The following is a 24,441-nucleotide window of genomic DNA, read 5'->3' as shown; positions in this document are numbered from 1 at the left end:
TCTGTTAGCGATGCCTTTCACAGGTGTAGGAATCTGTATGTATGAAGTACCAGCTGGTACCACTTATTACACAGATTTATTACGGTGTATATATATATATAACAGAAATACAGTTCTTGACACTATATGCGATTTTATAGTAAATAGTTTGTGGCTTTTATCTTTGTGCACAATGATGAGCCTCTCTCTGTTTCTATGAAACTTTATAAACAATATTAAGACTGAATTGGTAATGGGACTGTGTAGCTCTGAGGTTAACTTCCGTTAAGTTCTCCATTTCTAAAGAGGATTTTTTTTTTATCATCAGGAATTTTTTAGATGTTGAAAAAGTGTTGCTATGAAAGAGTGATATCTCTGAGTAAGACATTACTATGTATTCAAGAAAACAGGATTTTTTTTAGCTATAGTCAATGTTGTAACTGCAGAGAAGGGATGGGAAAGATGGAGAAGAAAAGGGGCGTGAGAACTAATTATTATAACCTAATAAATCTGTAGACACTGATGGCCAAACCACTTCTGCTTGGGCTACTGCACCAAATTGGACCAGCCCTTCGAACAATTTCTTCATCCAGCCTTCAAGATAGTCACCTAAAAGTATAAATACTCTCAAAAGAGAAGAGATTTATTTTAGACGTTAGGAAGAAATTTTTCACTAAGAGGGTGGTGAGGCACTGGAACAGGTTGCCCAGGGAAGTTGTGGATGCCCCATCCCTGGAGGTGTTCCAAGACCAGGCTGGATGGGGCTTTGAGCAACCTGGTCTAGGGGGAGGTGTCCCCGCCCATGGCAGGCGGGTTGGAACTCAATGATCTTTAAGGTCCCTTCCAACCCAAACCATTCCATGATTCTATGAAATATTTTGATACATGCCCATATTTCTAATGGAAATATGATTGCTATTACTACAGCCAGTTTTCATGACTTTTCATTCCTTTTCTACATGTGGATTTTTTAGGCTGATGTTGACAGTTGAGCAAGTTGTTACAGCTGGTCATAATACAACTGTCAGAAAGTTTTGAAAATATGACTTTTCAGTGAAAGTAGGGAATCGTTTTACTGTGGAAAATGTATAGTTTTATATTTTCCACTTTTTGTGGCTTTTTTGGTGATAAATATGTGTTCAGGGAAACTGCTGTGAAAAAACCCAGATGGGGTGTTCAGAGGTGAAGTACCACTGGAGCTCAGGTCCTTAGGAGCTCAGTAGGCACTGTGGGGGAAGCTCATGGAGAAGAGGGGATTAATCAGGGATGCTGCAGCAGCAAAAGGACCCACCTCTCACTGAGAGATTTCACCCCGCCAAGAGGGATGAGTCTCTTGGGTGAGTTTTGTTGCACTGTTAGGCTCCCGCGCAGCCACCCTTGAGTTCAGAAAAATTACCACTGAACGTGCACAGCTGCTGTCAAAACATGCAGGAAAAGATGGGAATAAATGTTTATTTCAGGAAAAAACAATAGCCAGGGATCCCGACTTTTCTAAAACTGTATTCCCAGAGGTCCTACCCTTTCACCAAAGGGACCTCTATCACATCCTCTAAAATCTGCCATGTCAAAATTGTAACTACTAATAAGCGAGGTGCTAACATTCTCGAGGTAATTTAAGAACCCTTTCGTATTATGATGGACAATGCACCAGAATTAATTAGTATGAAAGCTGGTGAAGATAAAATGATGGTTACAACATCAGAAAGAATTAGACTGAAAGGTGGTGAAAGGCCCAACAGCCCTAAGCTCTCTCTGTGACCGAGCTAAAGGAACACTTGGACAAATGGAGACTGACACAGCAAACAATTCCTTTACAAAAGACTTTCAAAAATGCCTTTTACAGTATTTCAAGTTGAAAAAAAAATGTCTAAGATGCTTGCACGCAATTCATTTCAGCAAACTCTATTATGTCCAAAAATCTCAAACAAAAGCCCTCTTCAGATATTTCAGTTAGTATTCATTTCTACGGAGCAACGTGAGCTTGAATTGCCTTTTAGTTATGGCACAGAGGAGAGTTCCTGAATACACAGGGCCGATTGTTGTCAACTGCTTCACAATGTACATTCATGAAAAATGTTATAGGTTGGGCACTTTCAGTATGTGGAATGTCACCTGGAAGAAATGTCATCAGCGCTGGCACTGATGCGGTGCGGGGAAAAAATCAATGTCTGTACAGCTTGGCAGCATTTGCAAGCGTTCAGTTTGTAACCTCAAAACTCAAGGGAGGACAGTCTGAACAAACACAGCAGGAGTCATCAGACTCTCCTTAGCTCTACACACAGCTGCTCCTTTCAAAACATCATAAAACAGTACAATATCTAGCAGAAGCTGATGCTCCTCTTGTCAGTAGTAACTCTCATACTGCTCCTTTAACACACAGTTTAGGGAATAAATGAATAGCAGTGCCATCTGCCCCACCCCATGAAGGACCAATTTATCAAGCACAGCAGTAGTGGACAAATCTTGATCTGCCGGGGTGATACAGCACTCGCACCCTGAAGGATGAGCTCTGCTGTCATCTACTGATCAACAGCAGTGCCAAATGGTTTGCCATGCCTTGAGATGGAAAACAAAGTTATAATGAAATACTTTGTGCAGATGCAACTAGAGAAGCGAACATGACGGCGCTTTTCAGGTCCAAATGCTGCATAAACAGCACTAAGTACTTGTTGGCAAAGTGTGGCCTTATCTTTCCCTCAACATTTCAACATATAGTTGAGACAAAAAATGTCCAACTTGACATACCAGAGAGCGATGAAAAAGTCAGATTTCTTCTTGAGAAACTACTTTTATGATTACTAATGCAGCAATTTTGAAACTTGGCGTTGAAACATATAATTTCACATTATTAAAAATACTCAGATACAGGTTCTGCTACACAAGTTTGGTGTACCTGAGAAATGAGGAATTACTTCATTTTTTTTCTAGAAACATACAAGTCCAAAAAGCACAGTGAGATTTGTTGAACAAGTATTTTAACCAAAACATTTTCATCACAAATCACACTTTGGCAGAATGGTACAGAATCCTTCAATTAGGTGTTTCTGTCATTTTAGAGCAAGATTTGTCAAAGTCAGAACTTCCGTCTCGTGGAAGAGTCACTTTTGATTAAACTTCCTCATGACCAGGATGACATTGCTCCGGGAAAGGTACCTTATCACAGAAACCAGCCGATCCCCACAACTAGCCTGGGATGCAGGACACACAAGTTCAAATCTCCACTCTGTCAACCTAATAGGGATTCAAATATATTATTCTTGCTGGCAAACAACGTTCCTTAATCACTTCTGAGGAGATTAGCTCTAAGTGTATGCAAAGTCACGCACAGGGAAATCAGCCTCTTACACTTTCGTTTATGCAAGAAGTGTTTGCACTACTCTACTCACCATTCCATGATTTAGCCACGCTGGTATAAAATTATCGAGCAGCTTCGGGTAAACCAGTTCCCTGTCATAGACGTAGATGCTCCAAAACATCGTCACAACAAACTAAGAAGAATAAAAAAGAGACAAGATGTTTTAAAATACATGCTTCTGAACAATTAGCTACATAGTTTAGATAACAAAATGGGGCATTTAGCAAATAATCTATGGACAGACACAGACATTATTGTTCTTTGAGCAAATCCTGCTTTAATCAACAGTATAAATCTGGATTATTCTTTGCATTCACAGGAGTGTTAACTTTTCCTTTTTTTTTTTTTTTTTGACTTTCAGCCTGGAAAAAAATCTCTTTTTTTTTGACTTACATGCCTGTGGCCAAATTACAACAGAGTACTATACTTTAGTAGCAGATGTGGCATATAAATAATGTTTTACCACTAACAGGATAGAAAACAAATGGAAAATCAGGTAAAATACCACTTGGAATTCATAGAACATATAAATATGAAACATTCACCCCTGAACAGAAGCCTATAAACTCATCTTTGCCCTTTTTCATGTCAGCCATCAAAATAGCATTGTTTAAAAAAAATAAAATTAACCCTTTACCTGCTCTGCACACAGTTAATGGACTGGGATCCATAGAAAAGAGGTGTAGTATCCTGCTCGTTTGTCAATGTGAAATTTGGCTTGGTTCTTGTCAGAGACTATTACCAGGAGCCCAGAGAAAGACCATTATTTCCTCTAGACTGAGGACAGGACAGATGGCTCAGAGAAAGTTTACACCAGGCTACATTTTTGCCAAAGTGTGCACAAATTCTTTAAAGATACCCTGATGTCTGAAAAGCAAAGACAATATAAACCCACAAAAACTTACAGAAATAATAGTTTTAGCTTACTTTATCTGGGGAAAGAATAAAGTAACTGATCTCCTAATTAAAACACAATTGCTTCTTGAGTCATAGTTTTCTAGTAATAAAAGGCTTATTGTTTACAGCAGTAAAACCCAGTACTGGGGCCAGGAGCTTTTCAATGACCATTTTCAGGGGATCTCTACACAGTAGCGACAAGTCAAAGTTTAAAGTTTGAGAGGCACCAAATAGGACTTTCACTGAGATCAGCAGGGAAGTATTCGGTTACATCCAAACTGATGTGGCCCATGGATCTTATGGCTAATTTGGGAGGGGGGGGTCAGTAAAAGAAAGTGCAAGAAATATGGGGTGAGCACAGCAAGGTCAGCAAATCAGTATTGCGTGTGATAGCATAGGCATAAGTTGTTTCATATGCTTCTGACTTTGGAAAGTTAAAACTGAGATTGCAGTTTATCAATGGCACCTTGTTCTAACCGCAGACATGCAGACTTGGGCCAGCCGGTGATGTGAATGACCTGAACCAGCGCACTGTTCCCTCAGGGTGCATACAGTACATAGTTTCTTGGTTTGCAGCACACTTGTCCATCTGTTACGATAGCTATTGGTGCCCGCTCAGAATAAGCTTGGACTATTCCACTAGTGCACAGAGGCCAGGAAAAAAAAAAAAAAAAGGTTATGACAGACAGCCCGAAAAATATTGCAAGTGTAAAGTACCCCACAAGAAGTCTCTCTTCTGGGCCAGCCTTGGCATTGGCACAGCCGAGCTCTTTACGCACCTGCTGACACACGAGTGCCAAGATATGAATAGCTGAACAGCAGGGAAAATGGAAGCAAAGTATCCTCTTCTCTATAGGCTTTCTAGAAGTCATGTATTATCACAGTGGGACTCTGAGAACCTGCTAAGACCAACTGGGTCATAAAAACATATTCTCAGGCAACTGAAGACCAAGACTGATAACGCTTTTTTTCCAAGGAAGTCTTACAGCAAGAAAAATCACCCAGGCTTAGGTTGAACTCTATTACACTGAATACAACAAAGCTGGCATGTTTTGACCTGTTTTGTGTGGAGCAGAATAAAACAATAGACTTTGCCAAGGAGGTAAAGATAAGGAAAGAGGGGACGTGCCATCTGTCCCTTAACCAAAGTCAGCCAATGGATGGAACGGGATCAGCCTTGCTGGTTGCAACCATCTGGAGCTACAGACGGCAAACGCTGCTTAGCAAAGCACTATCGCAAGGCAGACATACGGTAAAGGAAGTGCACAAACCCCAAGGTGTTACAGAACTAACCCATCCCGGAGGAGGACGTGACATGAGACTAACGCTACACCCCGGGGAAGATCCCTTTCAGTATCTGAATGGTTCACCTTACCTTTCCTTACAGTTAGTTCATTTGGATAAAATGAACTATAAAAGTGAACTATTGCACTATGAACTAAAATGAACTATGAAAATGAGCTATTTGGATAAAAAGAACTATAACAAGGACTTGCTACTTAGCTACCTTGGCTGCTTCTGAATTTGTTTATTTTGATTAATGAGCAACTGTTGGTCTGGTACTATTAAATCACCTCTACTATGCTTACAATTTGGTACTGCTAGACTTATTTGGGCTGGGCTTTGCCAAGATCACACATGGTCATGCAGTGCCAGACCATCATACAACTCAGCTGCTTCTTCATGCTGCCTCTGTCAGGCTCTGTCAGAGCTGCTGCTCTGATGCTCGTGCTGCCTTCCTTGTGGCACAATTCTCACTGTTGTGGGGACAGTCATGGTACCACCCTCACACAGCAGGCTGAACAGGCTGCTCATATGCAGCAGACGTCTTTCACGGAGCCAAATACTCGTATTTTCTTTTGTTCCCAAGGCAAAATGGCACAACTGTCAACCTTCCACTTCCTCTTGAGGTCTAGAATTCAAGGAAGAAAACAGACACCAAGAACTGCTTTTACACGTCTTTACACAGGAGCCTCCTAAGATTGCCAACTTTCCAAAGGCAGTGATTACTTGGTTAAACATAGAATCATAGACTGGTTAGAGTTGGAAGGGACCTTAAAGATCATCATGTTCCAACCCCCCTGCCATGGGCAGGGACACCTCCCACTAGAGCAGGTTGCTCAAAGCCCCATCCAGCCTGGCCTTAAACACTTCTAGGGATGGGGCATCCACAGCTTCTCTGGGCAACCCGTTCCAGTGCCTCACCACCCTCACAGTAAAAAATTTCTTCCTAATATCTAATCTAAATCTCCCCTCTTCCAATTTAAAACCATTACCCCTTGTCCTGTCACTACATTTCCTGACAAAGAGTCCCTCTCTGGCTCTCCTGTAGTCTCCCTTCAGATATTGGAAGGCTGCTATGAGGTCTCCCCGGAGCCTTCTCTTCTCCAGGCTGAACAACCCCAGCTCTCTCAGCCTGTCAAGGCTAAGCAACATAAGGCTAAGCAACAAGTAAAAGAACAGAAGAGTCCCTCATTTGCTACTTTTCCTATCTAGGGTCATTACAGACCAAAGGGAACCTCAAGTTTGCAAGCAGACCTTGGAAATCGTTTAAAAATACCGAGTGGTTCACTTGTTGCAGGCATCTAAAGTGTTGCTAAACAAATACACAGCAGCAGGAAAAAAATAAGGCTGAAAACTAAACTGTTTTCCCACTTAAGGAGATATTAAGGAGATATATAACTTTTTGTCCTCTGTCTCTGAAGCTTCAGAAGCCATGAGAAGAGCATGTAGCACATCCAAGGGAAAAATTTGAAAGGACAAGTTGGGAAACGGTTGGTGATTCAAAAGGGAAAACAAGTGGCTTTATCAAAACACCACAAATGGAAGCAAAAAGAAACTAAGAGAGGAAAGCCAGTGAAAAGAATTGCATAATTTGCTGTTTTACATGAGCCCAACCAAGATATCTTATGCAAATGAAGAATGAACTCAGTGGAACTTTATTTTCCTGCAGTATGTTTTTTTGTTTTTGGCTGGGCAGCACAGTGCAGTTCGCTCATTTCCTGGATGTCCTCAGGACAGAGAAAAAAAAACTCAACCCTTTGACCTTGACAAAATTTCTTGTAAGTACAGTTAAAGGTAAGCTTTCTGGCTCTCTCCCAAGACATCTGTGGTTAAGTGTGAGTATAAATATATTGTTTGTGAGCCTCTTTGAGGGTTAGAGGCATTACATATAGAAGTGAAGTGTTATTAAAGGCAGCCCACAGTAAGCACAAATTGGTATGGTACTGGTTTTAGGTGGGACCTAGTGCTAGCACAGCATCACACCAAATGGATTTGAAAAGGGCCAATGAAAGAAATCACAAGAAGCAGGAACTGAAAATTAGGGATGACTCCTCTCAGAGAACAGAGTTCAGGAGGCAATCACACCACTGCTTGCTCGTGTTCCCACCACCAGCCACATCACCGCAAATAAGGGCAAAATCTAGAATAGAGAGATTTTGGCATGGCAGAGTCAGTTGTGGAAATAAAAGCATTTTGTAATCTCATCAAGTAATGAGATAAGTAGGAGACTGCAGGAAATGCATACACATCTTTTCTTGGGATAAGATCCCAGATCAGCCTTACTGATGATCTACAGAAGAAGGGTGGTCAGATGTCCTTTTGACTGTACCAGTACCGAGAAACAAGAGATAAGAAAGCATGCCTGGCTTTCTCTCTTTTGTATCACAGGATTTTTTAAAAATAAAAGTATAATATAAAGAATAAGAGATCATTCTAGCCTATTTAGACTCAGACCTGAATGGGGCTATTAAAGCTACATCATATAAAATATCATAGAATTATACAATCATAGTATCGATTGGGTTGGAAGGGACCTTTAAAGGTCATCTAGTCCAACCTCTCCAGCAACGAGCAGGGACATCTCCAACTAGATCAGGTTGCTCAGAGCCCCGTCCAACCTGACCTTGAATGTTCCCAGGGATGGCGCATCTACCACCTCTCCAGACAACCTGTTCCAGGGTTTCACCACTCTTATTGTAAAAAATTTCTTCCTTATATCTAGTCTAAAGCTTCCCTCTTTTACTTTGAAGCCATGATCCCTTGTCCTATCACAACAGGCCCTGTGATAGTGTCCCGTCTCTCCTGTAGGCCCCCTTGAAGTACTGAAAGGCTGCAATAATGTGTCCCCAGAGCCTTCTCTTCTCCAGGCTGAACAACCCCAAATCTCTCAGCGTGTCCTCACAGGAGAGGTGCTCCAGCCCTCTTATTATTTTTGTGGCGCTCTTCTGGACCTACTTGCATTGGTGACCATGAGGCCTAGTATTGCATCTCCTCTGGTGAGGCTGTCTATAACCTGGTTATCTCCAACGCACTCCAGGAGTCTTGCAGATTTGCCTACAGCTCGCCATGCTACTTTTCCAGCAGATGTTGGGGTGGTTGAAGTCTCCCAGCAGGATGAAAGCCTGTGAGCGCGATGCCTCCTGTAGCTGGAGTAAGAAGGCTTTGTCGGCCTATGCAGAGGGCAACACCTCCACCCCTCCTTCCTCGCCTGTCCCTTCTCAACAGCCTGTAGCCATTTACAGCTGCATTCCAGTCATGGGATTTGTCCCACCAGGTTTCAGTAATGGCAACCAGGTTGTAGCTTTCAAGCAGCACAGTGGCTTCCAGGTCCTCCCGTTTGTTGCCCATGCTGCAGGCATTGGTGCAGAGGCATTTCAGCTGGGCTGTTGGTCTTGTCACCTTCTTAGAGGAACAACTCTTAGCTCCTTTGGGGTATTTCACTGGTGTTTCCCTCTTGGGTCCTATTACCTCAGGAGCCCCTGCCTCATCTCCATAAGACTTCAAGCGTGCTGCAGTGCAGCCATTGTGACTCAGAGCTGTGGGCCCTTGCAGGCCCTAACCATTGCTTGTCGTCCCACAGCTTGTCACGGGCAAGCCTGATATTGCCCCCCTCTCCCCTCAAGTCTAGTTTAAAGCTCTGACAATGAGCCCCGGTAGCCTGTGAGCAAAGACCCTTGTGCCCCCCTCAGAAAGGTGAACCCCATCCGACACCAGCAGGCCTGGTGCCGTGTAGGCCATCCCATCATAGAAAACCCCAAAATTGTGGTGATGACAACAGCCACAGAGCCATGTATGAGACTGGGCTCATCTGTTTCTTACAACTCCCACAACTTGGAGGAGAGAGGAGAAAATAACCTGTGCTCCAGATTCCCTTACCAACTGTCCCAAAGCCCTGAAGTATCTTTTGATCCCCCTTGGACCATATCGATGCTCCTTTTTTCCCCCTTGACCATATCAATAGTAGAGTTTCTGATTTTCTAGGCAGCAATCTCTCTTCTAGTATGTAACAATATAAATTTTCTTTCTTCCTATTAAATACAGTCTTGAACAACTAGAAATGCCTGTTTATCTCTTCTTCCTATTGTTTGGTACAAATGAGAAGAAACTTATTGATACAGCCATATACAGTTTACATGAAACACTAATTAACTCAGCGACTTCATGATCCATGCCAAATGAATAGAAAAAAGAAGGGACAGTCTAAACCACTGGTGTAATCTCTGACTTATAAGTGGGTCTCACACTTCTCTAGCAGTGTAAATTATTCCCAATAAAAATTTCCTTTACATTGATAAAGGGGGAGTAAGTGGAGCCAGTATAGATAAAAATTGGTAATGAACTTCTAAAATGTCTATGCATTTTCCTGATCTCTTAAGCATTTGAACAGTATCCCAGCCTTATAATAAACTAAAAAAGGGCTAAGAAATTTTGCTCATAGACTTAAATGTGGCACAAGGCTTCACTGCATAGAAAATGGGTCTGTTGATTTCTGATTTCACTCTCTTAAAAAGTCACATTAAAAAGAGCAACAATAGGTAAACGTTTGTCATTACGTCCTTCAAAGAGGTTCATGTTTATTTCTTGATGCTCCTAAACAAAATGGTAGGTTGGCAATTCAGCTTTCTCTGAGCCCCCAAAGATACACAATGCATAACACACCAGTGAGAAAATGTGATTTGCTGCAAAGATTTTGCAAGATTTGATTTGTTGTAAAGCCACCCAAGGAGACTGTTTGCCCTTGGGCTGATTCTTTCCCCTCCTTTGGAAGGTGGGAGGAGGTTGGTGGTCAGACTGCCCAGGTGGTTTATATGTAATACTTTTTTAGGAAGTACTAAAAATGAAATACTTTATTTTGTTACTTTTTTTTTCACACATCATTGTTTGACTTGGGAGTGGAAACCCCTTTTCTCATCTGTTTTTCAGAACAAGTCATCTCAAGGGCTTCGGTAAGCAGGAAATACGGAAAAAATTGTGTTGAATTGCTCTTGAATAACTACAGTTATTGGGCTTTAAAATGTTCCCCACGTATTTGCATTATTCCCTAAACATGCCCTGTGTAAAACACTGAGCAATAAAAATAATTTAGATGTTAAGGTAACTGACAAGTACTTAAGCATGACCACTGCTGTTACATTAGAAACCCAAAAAGGATTTTATTCACATCCTTCCAGTTTTTATGTGTGAAGGTTCCCTTGTGTGGCTACTGGAAACCGCTGAGAAGCTCCATGGACAGGTAGGTGGGTGAGTCTCAAAGGAAGTAAGTCTGAATTTGAACTTCTTTTGTTCTTTTGTTTTGTTTTGTTTTGTTTTTTTTTTCTGGAGCGAGGAAGCTCTTGAGAGAATATGGGAAACGAGGAAATTTTAACTTTTTTTCTGCAGACACTCTGGTGTTTAATAACTTCCTTCTAACAAGCATCTCCAGCATACCAAAATTTCACTGGGTATTTTCTTACGCATAAATAGCTCTGCAGAGAACAAAGCCGGTGTTAGACATTTGCTACTTTTGGGCCCTGAACTTTTCCTGCCCTTAATCCCACCAAAGAAGAGCCCCCAGTGGCTGGCATTCCCTCAGGCACTGGCCAAGGCTTTGGCAAGTGGTAGCTGTGGTGTGGTGGGCGCTGCTGGAGAGGATGAGGTTTCAGGAAGGAGCCGAGACCAGTGCCAAGTCGTGAAGTGCTGCTGTTTGTCTCCCAGTAGCCAGGAGAAGAAAACAACGAAAACAACCTTTTTAGGCTTTCTTTGTAAGAAGTAAAGTGAAACAATACGTGGTAATCAATTGCTCCCCCTCACCACAGAAAGATCACCTTTGGAAATGGACTGCATCAGCCCAACGAGCATGGCCACTCATTATTTTTTTTTTTGGTTTAAGACAAAAGTTGTTTCTGTATGAAACCCTTGGGAAAGCAGCTACCTCCAGGTATGCAACATGTCTCCGGGAACTGCTAACTTGTGAATGCTGCAACAGCACTTCCAGTGCAGACAATGGCAAACTGGGATTCCTTGCTCACCAGTGGCAAGAGAAAAGACGCCTGAAAGAAACGTGAAGAATTGCCAAGACGAAGTGAAGCCAAAATTCTCTACGATCTTGAAAAGTTTCAAGGTCAGGGACACTGCCGGAATGGAGGAGCACACAGACACCAGTACAGAGCTAAAACAAAGGGGAAGGGGGGAATCCCTGAATCCTGAGTGGCCTGACAGAGCCAAGGAGGCTGTACTTTGATGCATGTAAAGGCTTACACTTCTAGATTGAAAAAGGCATTTAAAATCTTTATGATTTTATGACATATGAAGACAAAATGAACAATTTTGAAAATGACAATTTTGAAAATGACAATTATGAAAATGAAGACAAATAATGTCCTGCTGTTCTTCTTCACTTCTGCCATCAACATGGTAGGACAAGCATCTGCTGCCAATCACAATTACAACTACTTCTAATTCCCAATCTCCCTCAGAATACAAATGTAACATAAATCTCTGTACCCATAAAATACATATATGCAAGCCTGTTTATGCACAGATTTTTAAAAAACTGTATTATTTGATCCAGTTTCTTCTGCCATGGCTGGAGAACTGCAGTCTGTTACCCCAACATGAATTGTGGCAGCTCCCAAGAGGCCAGCAAGTACCAGTAAGGGAAGGCTACCAGCTGGGATTTTATGAAAGAAAGACTGGCACAGTGTTTCATGTACGCTTTGCATTTTCTTACTTTGCAAAAGCATTCTGTATTTCTTCAGGTATTGCAAAAACCCACATAAATGGTGAAATCACATTTTAATGAAGCATCTCTGAATATATCAAATTATAAATGACAGATTTATATGTTGTTAACTGCTGTTAATTGACAGTAAGCGATCAACTTTTTGCGAAACAGTACAACTTTAGAGACCTTATACAGTTTTCTAGCAGTCCTACCATGAAAAATATTTGCTTCTAGTGAATTTATTTTAAACTACTGTACACTGAAACAAAAAATCAGAATTAAAGGTTGATCCTGAATTACAATAAAAGCAACACTTTAATGAAAGGTTCACACATTTTGTTTTAATGTTACCTAAACTCAGAACTAGACTGACACATTTCCATGTAAAAACCCATGAAATTCTGGATTTTCAGCTGCTTCCAGTGTGCGGTATGAAACACGTAAAGACACTCGGCACCTCTTGCCACTGAAAGCGATGTGCAATGTCCCAGTGGAGCAGGACCTGATCCAAAGAATAGTGTTCTTCTGAAAAAGACATGTAAACCCCACATCTTCCCATACCTTCTGTGTGCTTTTTTACATTAGTGACCAACCCCTTTTTTCCCTACCCCATTTCTTCTGTCAGCTCTGAATCCCCCATGGGATTAACAGGGAGCAACCTGGACTTTCACTTCCCTTCTTGCACATGACAAAATTGGCTTGTAGCCCTAACTCCAGTCAGATCATTACAGTGTGAAACAAGCCACAGTCAGCACTTTCACTACTCCTGACAACACACAGCGCAGAAAAGGTCCAAACTGACTCTCAAGATGCTGCTGGTACAATTCACATTTGAAATGACTTGTACAATCAACTTTCTATTGTAAAGCACTTTTTTTTTAATGAACCAAAAATAATTTCAGCAACACCAGTACTCCCTTACACCTGCAAAAAACAAGAAAGTAGTAAAATCATCTCTACCATTTTTCCTTTTCCACGTAGTCTTTTGCATAGAGGTGGGAAAGCCAAAAAAACAACCAGTAAATAACATGGGTCATCCAGTTTGTAAAGACATGTGCAGATTAACACAGCACTTACCACTCCAACAGGGAAAGCCAGAACAGCCATCACCCAGTCACGGAGGGCAATGAGTTTTTTCATCTGCCTTTCTTGCTCTTGACTGTCATTTCCTTTAGTGAGAAGACTGGACAGGTCAGTCAAGACGCAGATCCCGAAGAAGACAGCCTGGATAACCTGCATGGAAAGGGAACACACTCTTGAACACAGAGAAGACTAGACCTTTGGCAGAGAGCAGGTTGGACACAGGCGCACGTGAGGAATATTGCCACAGAATTGACATGGGGAGTGTGAAAACATCAATCCCTTAGACAGAGTTTGTTCACATAAAAGCCACTTATGCTTCTGCACTGAAAGCCCTGGATGCACCTTGCTCCTCATGTATGGGGGGAATTGATGGGAGTGGAAAGACCATTCCAGAGGTGAGACTTCCCACCCTCACCTCAGACATGTGGTGAGGGGGACTGAACTGCCGCCACCCCTTCCTGCTTCACTCCACATAACTCAGCCCAAAGCCACGGCATTCGCCTCTCGGACGGAAAAAGTGAGGCATGCTCCCTGTAAAAAGAAAGGAAAGAAAAAAGACAACCGGTTCTTTCTCTTGCGCCAGAGGAGACTCTGCGTGCCCCAGACACTCTACCCAGAGGCAAGGAAGGTGTCTGAGACTTGCTGAGAGAGGCATCCCACAGCCCAGGCTTCGGCAAATCTATCACTGCATCATCTCAGATAGCGAATGACAGAATGAGTGAGCTGCAGGAGTGATTCAGGCTTTCTTTTTGTGATAGTAGACTATCATTTACTTGCCCTTTCCTTTTTTGCATTTACATATTTGTGTGCAATATCGTAAGATTATCTGTTATTGGTAATTTAATCACCCGAACCCAACCGATTGGGTTCAAACTTGACTTGATCTTAGTTTGATCATTGCATTGTTCCTCCTTAATTAGATTAGTAAAATTGTAGTAAGTTAGCTGAGGAATGCTCTTGCCTGAGGACCTGAGCATCCTTTCTAGCGCAGTTCAGAGAAAGTGCACGCAGCTTGTTTACTCCCTGAACTGGGAGCCCAGGTCACAAACCCACACGCATCAGGTAATCTCAGGTAAAAAATTAACAAAACACAGGCTTGGTTCCCAAATTGCACAGTGATTCATCAAAAACCATAAACATACGCTTGAAATACGTACTACATGTTTTTCAAAGCAAGCACGGAGTGCTAGTTTAGAGGTCTTATCTGTATATCTAAGTGTCCCTCTGACTAGGAGTCTCTTGACTAAGCAGCAGAAAATCCATAAGAATAGCACATACCCAGATTTTGCAAAATACAATTTACTATGTGCATTCCTCTCTGCAGAATTTAGACTATAATAAGTAATGTAAAAAACCACCTTAGGCTGGGGGACAATGATCTGGAATATGATAGGGAAGGGAGGGCAGCGGGGGCAAGAGAAGGAGGAAAGGAAGGGAAGGAAGGAGGGAGACAGGAAGGAAGGAGGAAGGGAAGGAAGGAAGGAAGGAAGGAAGGAAGGAAGGAAGGAAGGAAGGAAGGAAGGAAGGAAGGAAGGAAGGAAGGAAATGCAAAACAGATATTGGTTACTAGAAAGAAATCCAGAGATGTGTAATTGTTGGATGGATTGAAGCACATTCCCTTCCTCAACAGTCCTTATATGACCCAAATACTTGTAAATTATGGCTGTAAAGCTGAGAATGACAGATCTTCAAATGGCCCCTGGATCTGCTTGCAATTCTGCTGCCGTTGCTCTCCCCTCTCCAGGCTGTAGCTACATATAATTTGCTTGATAAATAGATGAAGCAACATTACAAAACATCCCCTGAAGCCATGAAATATGACAGACTAGTAGTGCTAGAGCTGTATACTGTGCTAGAAAAAGGTATTACTCTTTTAAATGGCTGCCTTTAAAAGTTACCATCTTTTACCTAATTTCTGAAAAACATTTTGTATAAAATTTGGGGCTCCCTGGAACTACATAATCACATGAACTCCTAATGCACTTTTTCATATTATTTGTTTGAAACAAGCACTGAGTATAAAAAAAATCTTCCCATACTCGGCCCTGTTTTCACCAAACAGATGGCCTATTTGGAGAGAAGGACTAGAAGAACTAATTATGCATTTGCTTGACTTAAGAGGAGCTATGATACCATCTACTATTCACTCAAGAGTGTGAATGCCAAAGAAGGAAAAAGATTTAAGACAGGACTGGAAAAAAAAAGTATACCTAACAGTAATGAGATCAATCTGGGTGTTAAAAAGTTTAGGCTGAGTACCAGGAAATATTTCCTAACAGTGAGCTCTGTCAGACCATGAAATAGTTTCTCAGAGGAAGCTGTGGAAGCCTCATGGCTTGAGTCACTCAAACCGATATTGGACAAAACACTCAATAATGTACTGCAGGGAACAGTATTACGCTGGTAGGGCTTGGACGAGTGACTAATGGATTGTTTGCAGCTCTAACTACGATTCCCTGAAATGGGCTCTCTCCAAAGAAACACAGACTCAAACAATCACACGCCCACTTTCCAAGGGAATTGAGATTGTACATCCACTAATCAATCACAAACCCAACAGCTTCTCTCCCCATTATCCTCTTATGAACACACCGCTTCAAGGGAAAATATTATGATATCATCGGGAATAACTGAAAACTCCTAAAGGGAAAGAAAATACGCAAAGACTTCAGAGACTAGGTATGAAGTAAACTACTCTACAAAAAGATTAACAAATAAAAATCTATATAGGAAAGAGTAAATTACATATTTATTGAGAACATTCAGATCCAATGAAAAAATCATATAGTGTTCAGGGAGGAACAGTTCCAGCTTATTCATAGAAATAATGTATGTACATTTGCTCTAATACTTCCTTTCCTTTCTAGAATGTGCAAGAAAACTCTTCTGACACCTGCCCACACCTAGGATTAGACTGAGGACCTCCAGAGCTGCATGAGTCTCAGCAGCATAAACTGAACAGCCAGAGTCAGTAATGATTTACGTCCTTTGTGGGTCTGGCATAGGAAAAGCAGAGCATACGGCTACTGATGGTTTATGGTATGAAATGAATTTTTAATGTCCATGCTCCTCGGTGTGAATGCTGCCTAACAGATGTGAAAAGTTCACAGCAAGACAGTAGAAACTCCCTCTAAAAAATATTCTCCAAAGTGCCCTGGTGTTACCTCAGATTTAGGATCACATTTTCAAAACAAGGACCTTCTTTTGAAAATCTGCAGGTGGTGAAATCTATGCATGAAACATCCCCGAGATGTTAAACAAACAGTTGACTTCTTTTTTTTCCCTTGGAAATGTAAGCAATAACAGCACTTTAGAGGAAATACCTTCCAATTTTGCCACTAACTAGAGTTTGAAGGAAAACAGTGATTTAGAAAATGACAAATATAAATTTGACAGAAAGCAGCCATACCGTCCTTATACCATGTAACAGTGATAGAGGCAGCAACTTGTAAGCAGAGTATGCAAAGACAAGAAAATCATTAAAACAGGTATAAAATACTAACTTACTGCTGACTCCATTTTCTCCATTGAAGCCTAGAGGGGCCACTACTACTACAGTTAATACTACGGTACCCTTAAGTTGTGATAACATAATGACAAGTAATGAAAATGACCATCTAGAGGTATTTTAGCAATAGATTCATAGATTCATAGACTGGTCCAGGCCCGAAGGGACCTCCAAAGGTCATCTAGTCCAACCTCCCCGCAGTCAGCAGGGACACCCCCAACTAGACGAGGTTGCCCAGGGCCTCGTCGAGCTTCACCTTGAATATCTCAAGGGAAGGGGCCTCAACCACCTCCCTGGGCAACCTGTTCCAGTGTTCCACCACCCTCATGGTAAAGAACTTTTTCCTAATATCCAATCTAAATCTCCCCTTCTCCAACTTAAAACCATTGCTCCTCGTCCTGTCACTGCAGGCCTTTGTAAACAGACCCTCCCCAGCCTTCCTGTAGCCCCCCTCAGGTACTGGAAGGCCGCTATTAGGTCTCCCCGGAGCCTCCTCTTCTCCAGGCTGAACAACCCCAGCTCCCTCAGCATGTCCTCATAGCAGAGGTGCTCCAACCCCCTGATCATTTTGGTGGCCCTCCTCTGGACCCTCTCTATCAGGTCCATGTCCTTTCTACATTGAGGGCTCCAGACCTGCACACAGTACTCCAGGTGAGGTCTCACCAGAGCAGAGTAAAGTGGCAGAATCACCTCCCTGGATCTGAATACAAAACTCTGAGCAGAGAAAATATTGTTAAGTTGCTGCAGGAGGAAACAGCTATGAACAGAAGAGGAAACCAAGCAGCCCAGAAACTTTCTCAAACAGTGAGATCTATTTAGATTGTATATCAGAAAACATTGTTCCTTATGAACCACCAGAATAAAGTAAACTAATCGTACATGTCTGTCTCTTAGAAGAAAATAAAGACTTGTTTGAGCGGGATGGTTTTTGCACAAGGTGCTCACTGCAGGACAGCTGCTACTGACCTCCCCGTGCTCCCCCTAATTTGATTTCTTAGAATCAGACATAAAATATATTTCCTTGTAAACCTTTCTTCAGGGCATGGAGACTCCCTTCTCCACTGGGTTGCGGGGCTCCACAGCGCAGATAAAATCTCTGCACAACTGAGGTCAATGGAAATTCTGTCACTACTCTTACCAAGGCAGAAAACTCCCATTAAATTCACTGAATCTAGGATTTCATTGCCTGTGGACTCCTCCTCTTTCAAGATCACTCTCTTAATCAGAAGCATTCCTTAGAGCTCGGGGCACAAGAACTGGAAAAGTCTGTGCAAGCACTACTATTATTCATTGGTATTTTTTCCTCTATCTGCCTTTGGAAATGGGGAAGTCACTGTCCTCAAGTTACCATTTTCGAGATTAACAGTGCTTACAAATTATTTCATGTACCCCTCTATGAAATAAGGCATTCGAGTAGGCTGGCAAGTAGACAGTGCTGCCAGAACAAAACACGGGAGTAACACTCATGAAATCAGCAAGAAATAACAAAGGGCATGGAAAACTAAAACCTTTACACATTCCAAAATGCCACGTTTGCATATAAAGTGCATGCATGGGTGTGTGTGTGCACATGCATGTGTATTAGGTACCTGTAATGCACTGATCAGGTAAGAGGCTGCAAATATAACCCATTTTTTAGGAAGACTAATTCACCCTAGGGGGGTCAGGGAGGCCTGGCTGGTCCCTGGGGGCTGGGAGCATCGGGCATCTCCCTGGGGACTGGCCACCAGCCCACGGTGGGAGAAAGACATAACCTGACTCATCAAAGCAACACTCACGCTTAAGACAACCCGTGGCTTTCCAAAGGAAGAGGAAAGTTTAGCTCTACCACCATGCAAAATCGAAGTGCTGAAAGTTGTCATTTCTCATATATTTCAGACTTTATGATCTGCCATATACAGAATGTGGCGCGATTTTCCTTTTCAAACAACCAGAATATGATTTATAACCTCAGAGTATCTGTTACTACTCCTTGTCCCCTTGTGTCACTTTAGCTTTCATTCCTCCAGCCTCTAGGCATTATTATCTGATGTACAAATGTACTATGCTTCAGCAATTAAGACAAATGTATTTTAAGAAACTCTGAAGTAATTTAAGTGAGATTTTTTTTTTTATCTCTTTGCCCACTGTAAACATAGAATCATAGAATCATTCAGGTTGGAAAAGACCCTTGGGATCATCGAGTCCAACCATCAACCCTACTCTACAAAGTTCTCCCCTACATCATATCCCCCAACACCACATCTAAACGACTCTTTTTTTTTATTCTGTTAACTTTTGCTGTCCTGTAGTCATTAATTTTGAACACGAAGAAGAGACTTCTTTCTAATACCTGGCATGTAGCTGTGCCATGGAAATGTTAGGGAAGCTGGAGGTTTTCATAGAATCATAGAATCATAGACTGATTGGGGTCTGTTTTGTGACCATGCGTGGTCTGGGTTGTAGTGTGGGTCATGGGCTGCACGCAGGGACATGTGGACAGCCTGCATCCTGTAACAACAGCTCAGTTATCTATAGTAGCAATGTACAGAGCAAGTCTGGGTTAAGGCGAGAATAACAAGGTATTTTTGGCAGAAAATGCACTGTGCTTACGGAACAAAGCCATGGGCTGTAGCTGTTCATTAAATCTGTTACTGAGCTTGACTGCACGAAGCTACTGATTCTTCTTGTCCATCACCATCCCAGCGTTACTCACAGGCACATTGCTTTTATTCTTGTCTTTCTCCTCTCCTTGCTGGACCTTTGTTAGCTGTAACAGCAAGCAGAAGCTGGACAACATGTAATCAAATGCTAAATCTTTGTATTAGAGAAGCTACTGACTTCAGATAAGGAAAAGGCAAATCTTTGAGTCTACAGACAAATGAAAAAGAAATATAAAGAAAAAAAGCAAAAAGCAACAGCATTTTAAGAACCAAAATACAAGCCAGTGTAATATGTCTAATCACTAAATCTAAAATTAATTTAAAGTTGAAGCGCGAACACCATGAAAAAGTACTGTGTGCTACTCGGAATCATTGTTTCTGTGCAAGGAATAGGGAAGAATTTTGTATTGTATTTTAAAGGCCAGAGGAAAAAAAGCAGCATCACCCAGGAGATTCAATGACTGATGTGCAGTTGGGGTGTGCAGTCAGACCTCCTATCACATCTTCCACTCCAGCTGCAGTGCCACGGTCATTTCAGTTTGGTTTGGTTGCTGGAGCAGGTTTCAATAACGTCATTGGCCACTTCAACACAGAAAAGGAACACAGCCCCTGCCCATCAAAAGCCAGTAGCCTGAGAAACCAAATACACAACATACAGGAGAAAACTAAGGGACACGGGAACGAAAACAGAATAAGCCAAAGGAATACTTAATGCAAATGCCATCTATTTAACTTAAGAGTTCTTTGGTCGTTTGGAATCTGGAAAGATGTATTTCTTCTACTCCGTCTTTTTCACTTACACAAATGAGAACTTAAACTCCACTAGTAAAACATGACACTTACTTCTATCAGAAGAGTCATTAGAAATTCGCTAAGTGGACTGCTTTATAAATATCTGCCTTGATCCAAACCAGTGACTCATGTCTCCCTTTACAGCCTTTGGAGGGAGGGAAGTCTCCTCTAACCAGGATGTCGCACGTGAAAACTAGTCCTTACTAGGGAATTTAACTTCATTTTTATGATTTAGTCATATGAATCAGCCTATAACACATGCCTAATCCCTCACCATATGATGTAAGTTCAGGGACTCCTTTAAATATCATCCTTAGCTTTCTCCACAACTCCCTCTAGGCTTTTTCCTTTGAAGCCCACCAATATTGTCCAAATGTAACCAAGGATGAGGTTTTAAACCAACAAGAACTTATAGATACACAAAAGAATAAAGTCTGCAATGGAATTATTATGCATGGAAAAGAAACCCGTTTGACTCTCGGGTCTAGTTTTTATAGGTACTACATTGTTTAACTTCAAGTGCTTAAGCACCTACCAGAGAGCTGTGGAGAGGGGACAAAGCTGTGTAAGCCAATGAGACCTTGCGTTTCTGAGAAGAGAGATGTATTTTAAAATTCTGCCTCTTGGAACACAAGATGTTTTTATCTGGACAGACAGAAAAGCAACTTTTTGTGCAAACTAAGCAACTAAAGTAAGAAAGCAGAAAACCAAAACAGATGTGGGCCCCTAAAAAGTAATTTTTATAGCACTGCCTTTCAGCATCTATTACAATTCACAGTTTTCAGCACATGAAATAAAAAAAAAATCTGATAAATAATAAAACTATACTGATTGCACCTCTTCCTTTCTCTCTCCATCTTCTCTCCACATAACCCAGGAAAAATTCTTACTGTGATACACTTACTGGAGAGGTTAAGCCTCAGACCACTCTGGCTTAACACGATCCTTGACTGTCTCGTAATGGTTTTCAAAAATATGCAGCACAGTTCTTGGAGAAATAATGTGGTTGTGGCAACATAGTTTTAGAAGCAGTTTTATTAATAATTTTAGTACTTCTATAAGGAGAAATATATTATTCCTTACTATAACAAGCTAAGCTGAAACTTAGTAAACTAACAAAAATATCTGGAAATACTTTAATTTTTAAAGGCAAAAAAAGCATATTTAGTTATTCTTTTTCCATGGGGAAAACACCCCGAACAAAAAACCTGCCTTAGTGGACAACAATTGAGAAATTCATGTTAAGTGCTACTATATCTCAGCCGTGTTGCATAGATGACATTTCCAACATGATCTCAGCATGACAGAGTCTATGCCATCTGGCTCAGGAGTGCTAACAGCGTGGAATCCACATCCGTGGATCGCATGAAGAGAAGGAATGGACAAATACAGAATATACTAAAGCAATACGAACAAAAAATTGACCAGGTGCTGAGAAAATGTTAAATTTTCTCAAATATCTCACATTCTTTCTAGCTGTGTCATTCCTCTCCAACACCATGTCAATCCAGTCTTCCTTCTTCCTCTAAAAACTACAGGTATTTTCTGGATACTTTTTGAGTTATAGTTGTCTTGGTATCTTACTTTGATCTTAGCTAATACACTCGAAGAAGCACTAAGCTCATTGTTGCAGTATTTAAGAAATTATTATTCTATTTTTATCTTTATCTTTTTGATTTTAAGTTGTTTTGACTAAAGTCATTTTCTAATAATCCCCATCTTCTTCCTTACTCTCTTGCATTGTGTATAGAAAAGCTGCCATTACTACTTATTGTATCCTGCTTATAAGACAGTGTAATTTCATTAAATTTATATAATCCATTCAGTGAACATGTGTAATACAGTTTATTCAGAATAGATTTTGATTTTATTAGGTTATATCTTTTATGTTTTTCTTTGCTAAAACTTAATCTTATTAGGATTATACACTGCACAGAAGGTTATGTCATTATTTTGGCTTAAATGCTAATTTTACACATTTCAGCACGATTGGTACACTCTCTGCAGCAGTGGCCTTGCAGTCTCTCTAGACAACGTTTGGGATAGCTGGCTACAAAGTTAGGGCTTGTTCTGCAGCTGTCGGTGCTAAACTGAGCTTTAGGATAGGGTTTCCAATGGCTGGAAAGTCCCTAGCACTTTGTAAGATAATTACCCCAAAAAGAAATTACATTTTATTAAGCACAGAAGTTTCTCAAAGAAATGGCTTTCTTAAAACTTCAGAAACTTCTGCATTGCGCCAACTTTTTCATGTTTAGAAATACAGTTTGAAAACCACTAGGGGGAAGCAATTTTGACAGATCAATCTTGATAACAAAACTACACAGAAGTTTTTCAAAGTTAGTGTGACTGGTTTTGCTTTTTATTTCCTCCCTTTTTAATGAATAAGGTAACAGCTGCCTTCTAAATTGCCGAATTTAGAAAAAGCCATGACTGATGTATCTCAGCAACATGGTGACGGTGCTGGAAATGCAAAAGAGAAAGGCACTACAATCTTCTGAGGCACAGCAGCCTCAGTGCTGCCCTACCATGGCTGTAGGAAATAAAAGCTTTTAATTTGTCTGTTTCCTGAGCACTGAAAGCAGTAACGAAGGACTCCTCACACCCATCCAGCAAGGCAGGCTATTAAGCGATACTGTCTCAGTTGGGCAATTCTCCTTCTCTCCAGGGAAGGGAAGGAAACGGTGAGAGCTTCATCCCATCTCTTCATCCATCCAACCTACCAACACCACACAAACCAAGCCAGTCGCAAACCCACGCGGTGAAAAACAGCTCAAGTCTCCAATCAGGGTCATCTTCTGCTCTTGCTTAAAGCAACTTTTCTTCCTTGGCTCACTGCTGGAGCAGCCGAAAGGTAAATTATAAGGGGCAGGTAAAGTATATTCATAAATAAAGTTATTACTAAGATAAGGATGTTCTGTAATTAGAACACAGCAAAGGATGCTGTTATTCAAGCTCCACTTGAAAAAAACAGAGGACATAATTTTGTACACTAATTATAAAGCACACAGTTCAATGAAAGGTGATCTAACACGTTGTACTGTCCTCATAAACAAGACTATTCTTTACACAACATTTGAAGCAAGGCACTGTGTGTTATAAAGTGTTGTATTTCAGGAGAAAAAAAAAAGTTCTCATAATCTTACATCTCTAAAGAAAACATGGGAAAACCCCTGACATAAGCTAACTGCATTTAAATTAAATATTACAAGGGGGGTTGAGCATTCACTAGGTGTGTGGCATCTCAACCCCAGATAATAACACCTCCCTGCTCTCATTGGCTTTCTCAGGAATAAATCTCAAAGGACATTAAGGGTTTGTTTCCTGATGGTCCCTGGTGAAAGGGAGGCAGGGAGAAGCAAGCTGGCCAAGGGCAGGCAGCAAAGTTCTGCTCTGTATGAACAAGTTCACGGAGCTGCAGTTTCAGTGTGGTGCACACTGGGCTTCCCAGCATCCCCGAAGGACAGGGTGCTGGGTGGGAGAACCACAACTGTCCCGTCTGCTACCTGGAGACTGTCTTCGGAGAGAGGGTCCTCAAAAGAAATGGCAGGGAGTCCTGTCTTGCCTTACGTGCTCGTGAAAGCAGACACAGCTCAAACCTCTCTCACTCTTTCTTACTCTAACCAACATTTAACCGTTTCTTGAGTTTCCAAACTAATTTTTCAGTCATTGCTGTTTACCGTGTTTCCGTTCTGCTCACTATTTTTCATTTCATTTGCACAAGAAAGGAAGAGGTTAACTGTATGGAAGTTTAAATTTACACCCCCCTAAATATGACGGGAAGCCACTTTTATGACAATTACCTGGCATCACACCACGTTCCAAACCCATCAGATGTAGATGCTCTCCACCAGGCCATTGCACAATGACTCACAAACAGTAAATACATTTTTTTAATCAGTAAACACCACAAGTTCAATAATAAGCTGTGCTTTCTTCTCAAGAGTCAGGAGGCTCAAACACCCATTGCAGCAGTTAGGAAAGTAGCAGAGGACTCCAGAAAAGAGACCTTTGCTAAAGCATGGTACTGGTGACCCGTACTATTGAGAGTGAGCATGATATTTTGGATTCTCCATAGCAGGAAAAGCATTTTGCAAGTACCAGCCTGTAGATGTGACAGCCCAGCACCAAAATAAAGGGACATAGCCTATTGGTCAGCTGGGCAGACCACATCAGGAAATGCCCAACTATCAACTGTCCT

At 41.4% G+C, this 24,441-nt stretch overlaps 1 protein-coding gene across 3 annotated transcripts in view; it reads right to left on the bottom strand.

The window, feature by feature from the left end:
* Positions 1–24,441, bottom strand: part of AIG1 (androgen induced 1) — a 129,961-nt gene that overhangs the window by 77,908 nt on the left and 27,612 nt on the right. The window contains exons 2-3 of one of the 3 annotated variants that reach the window (XM_074168013.1): positions 13,296–13,451; positions 3,366–3,467 (exon numbers count right to left, since the gene is read on the bottom strand). In XM_074168013.1, the coding sequence (XP_074024114.1) occupies positions 3,366–3,467; positions 13,296–13,451 (258 nt within the window). The remainder of the gene's footprint in view (positions 1–3,365; positions 3,468–13,295; positions 13,452–24,441) is intronic. The other 2 variants (XM_074168014.1, XM_074168015.1) reach the window with 2 other exon arrangements.

Source organism: Numenius arquata, chromosome 2 (genome assembly GCF_964106895.1).
Source record: "Numenius arquata chromosome 2, bNumArq3.hap1.1, whole genome shotgun sequence".
NCBI classification, from domain to species: Eukaryota; Metazoa; Chordata; class Aves; order Charadriiformes; family Scolopacidae; genus Numenius; species Numenius arquata.
This window is presented reverse-complemented; position numbering and strand designations above follow the sequence as displayed.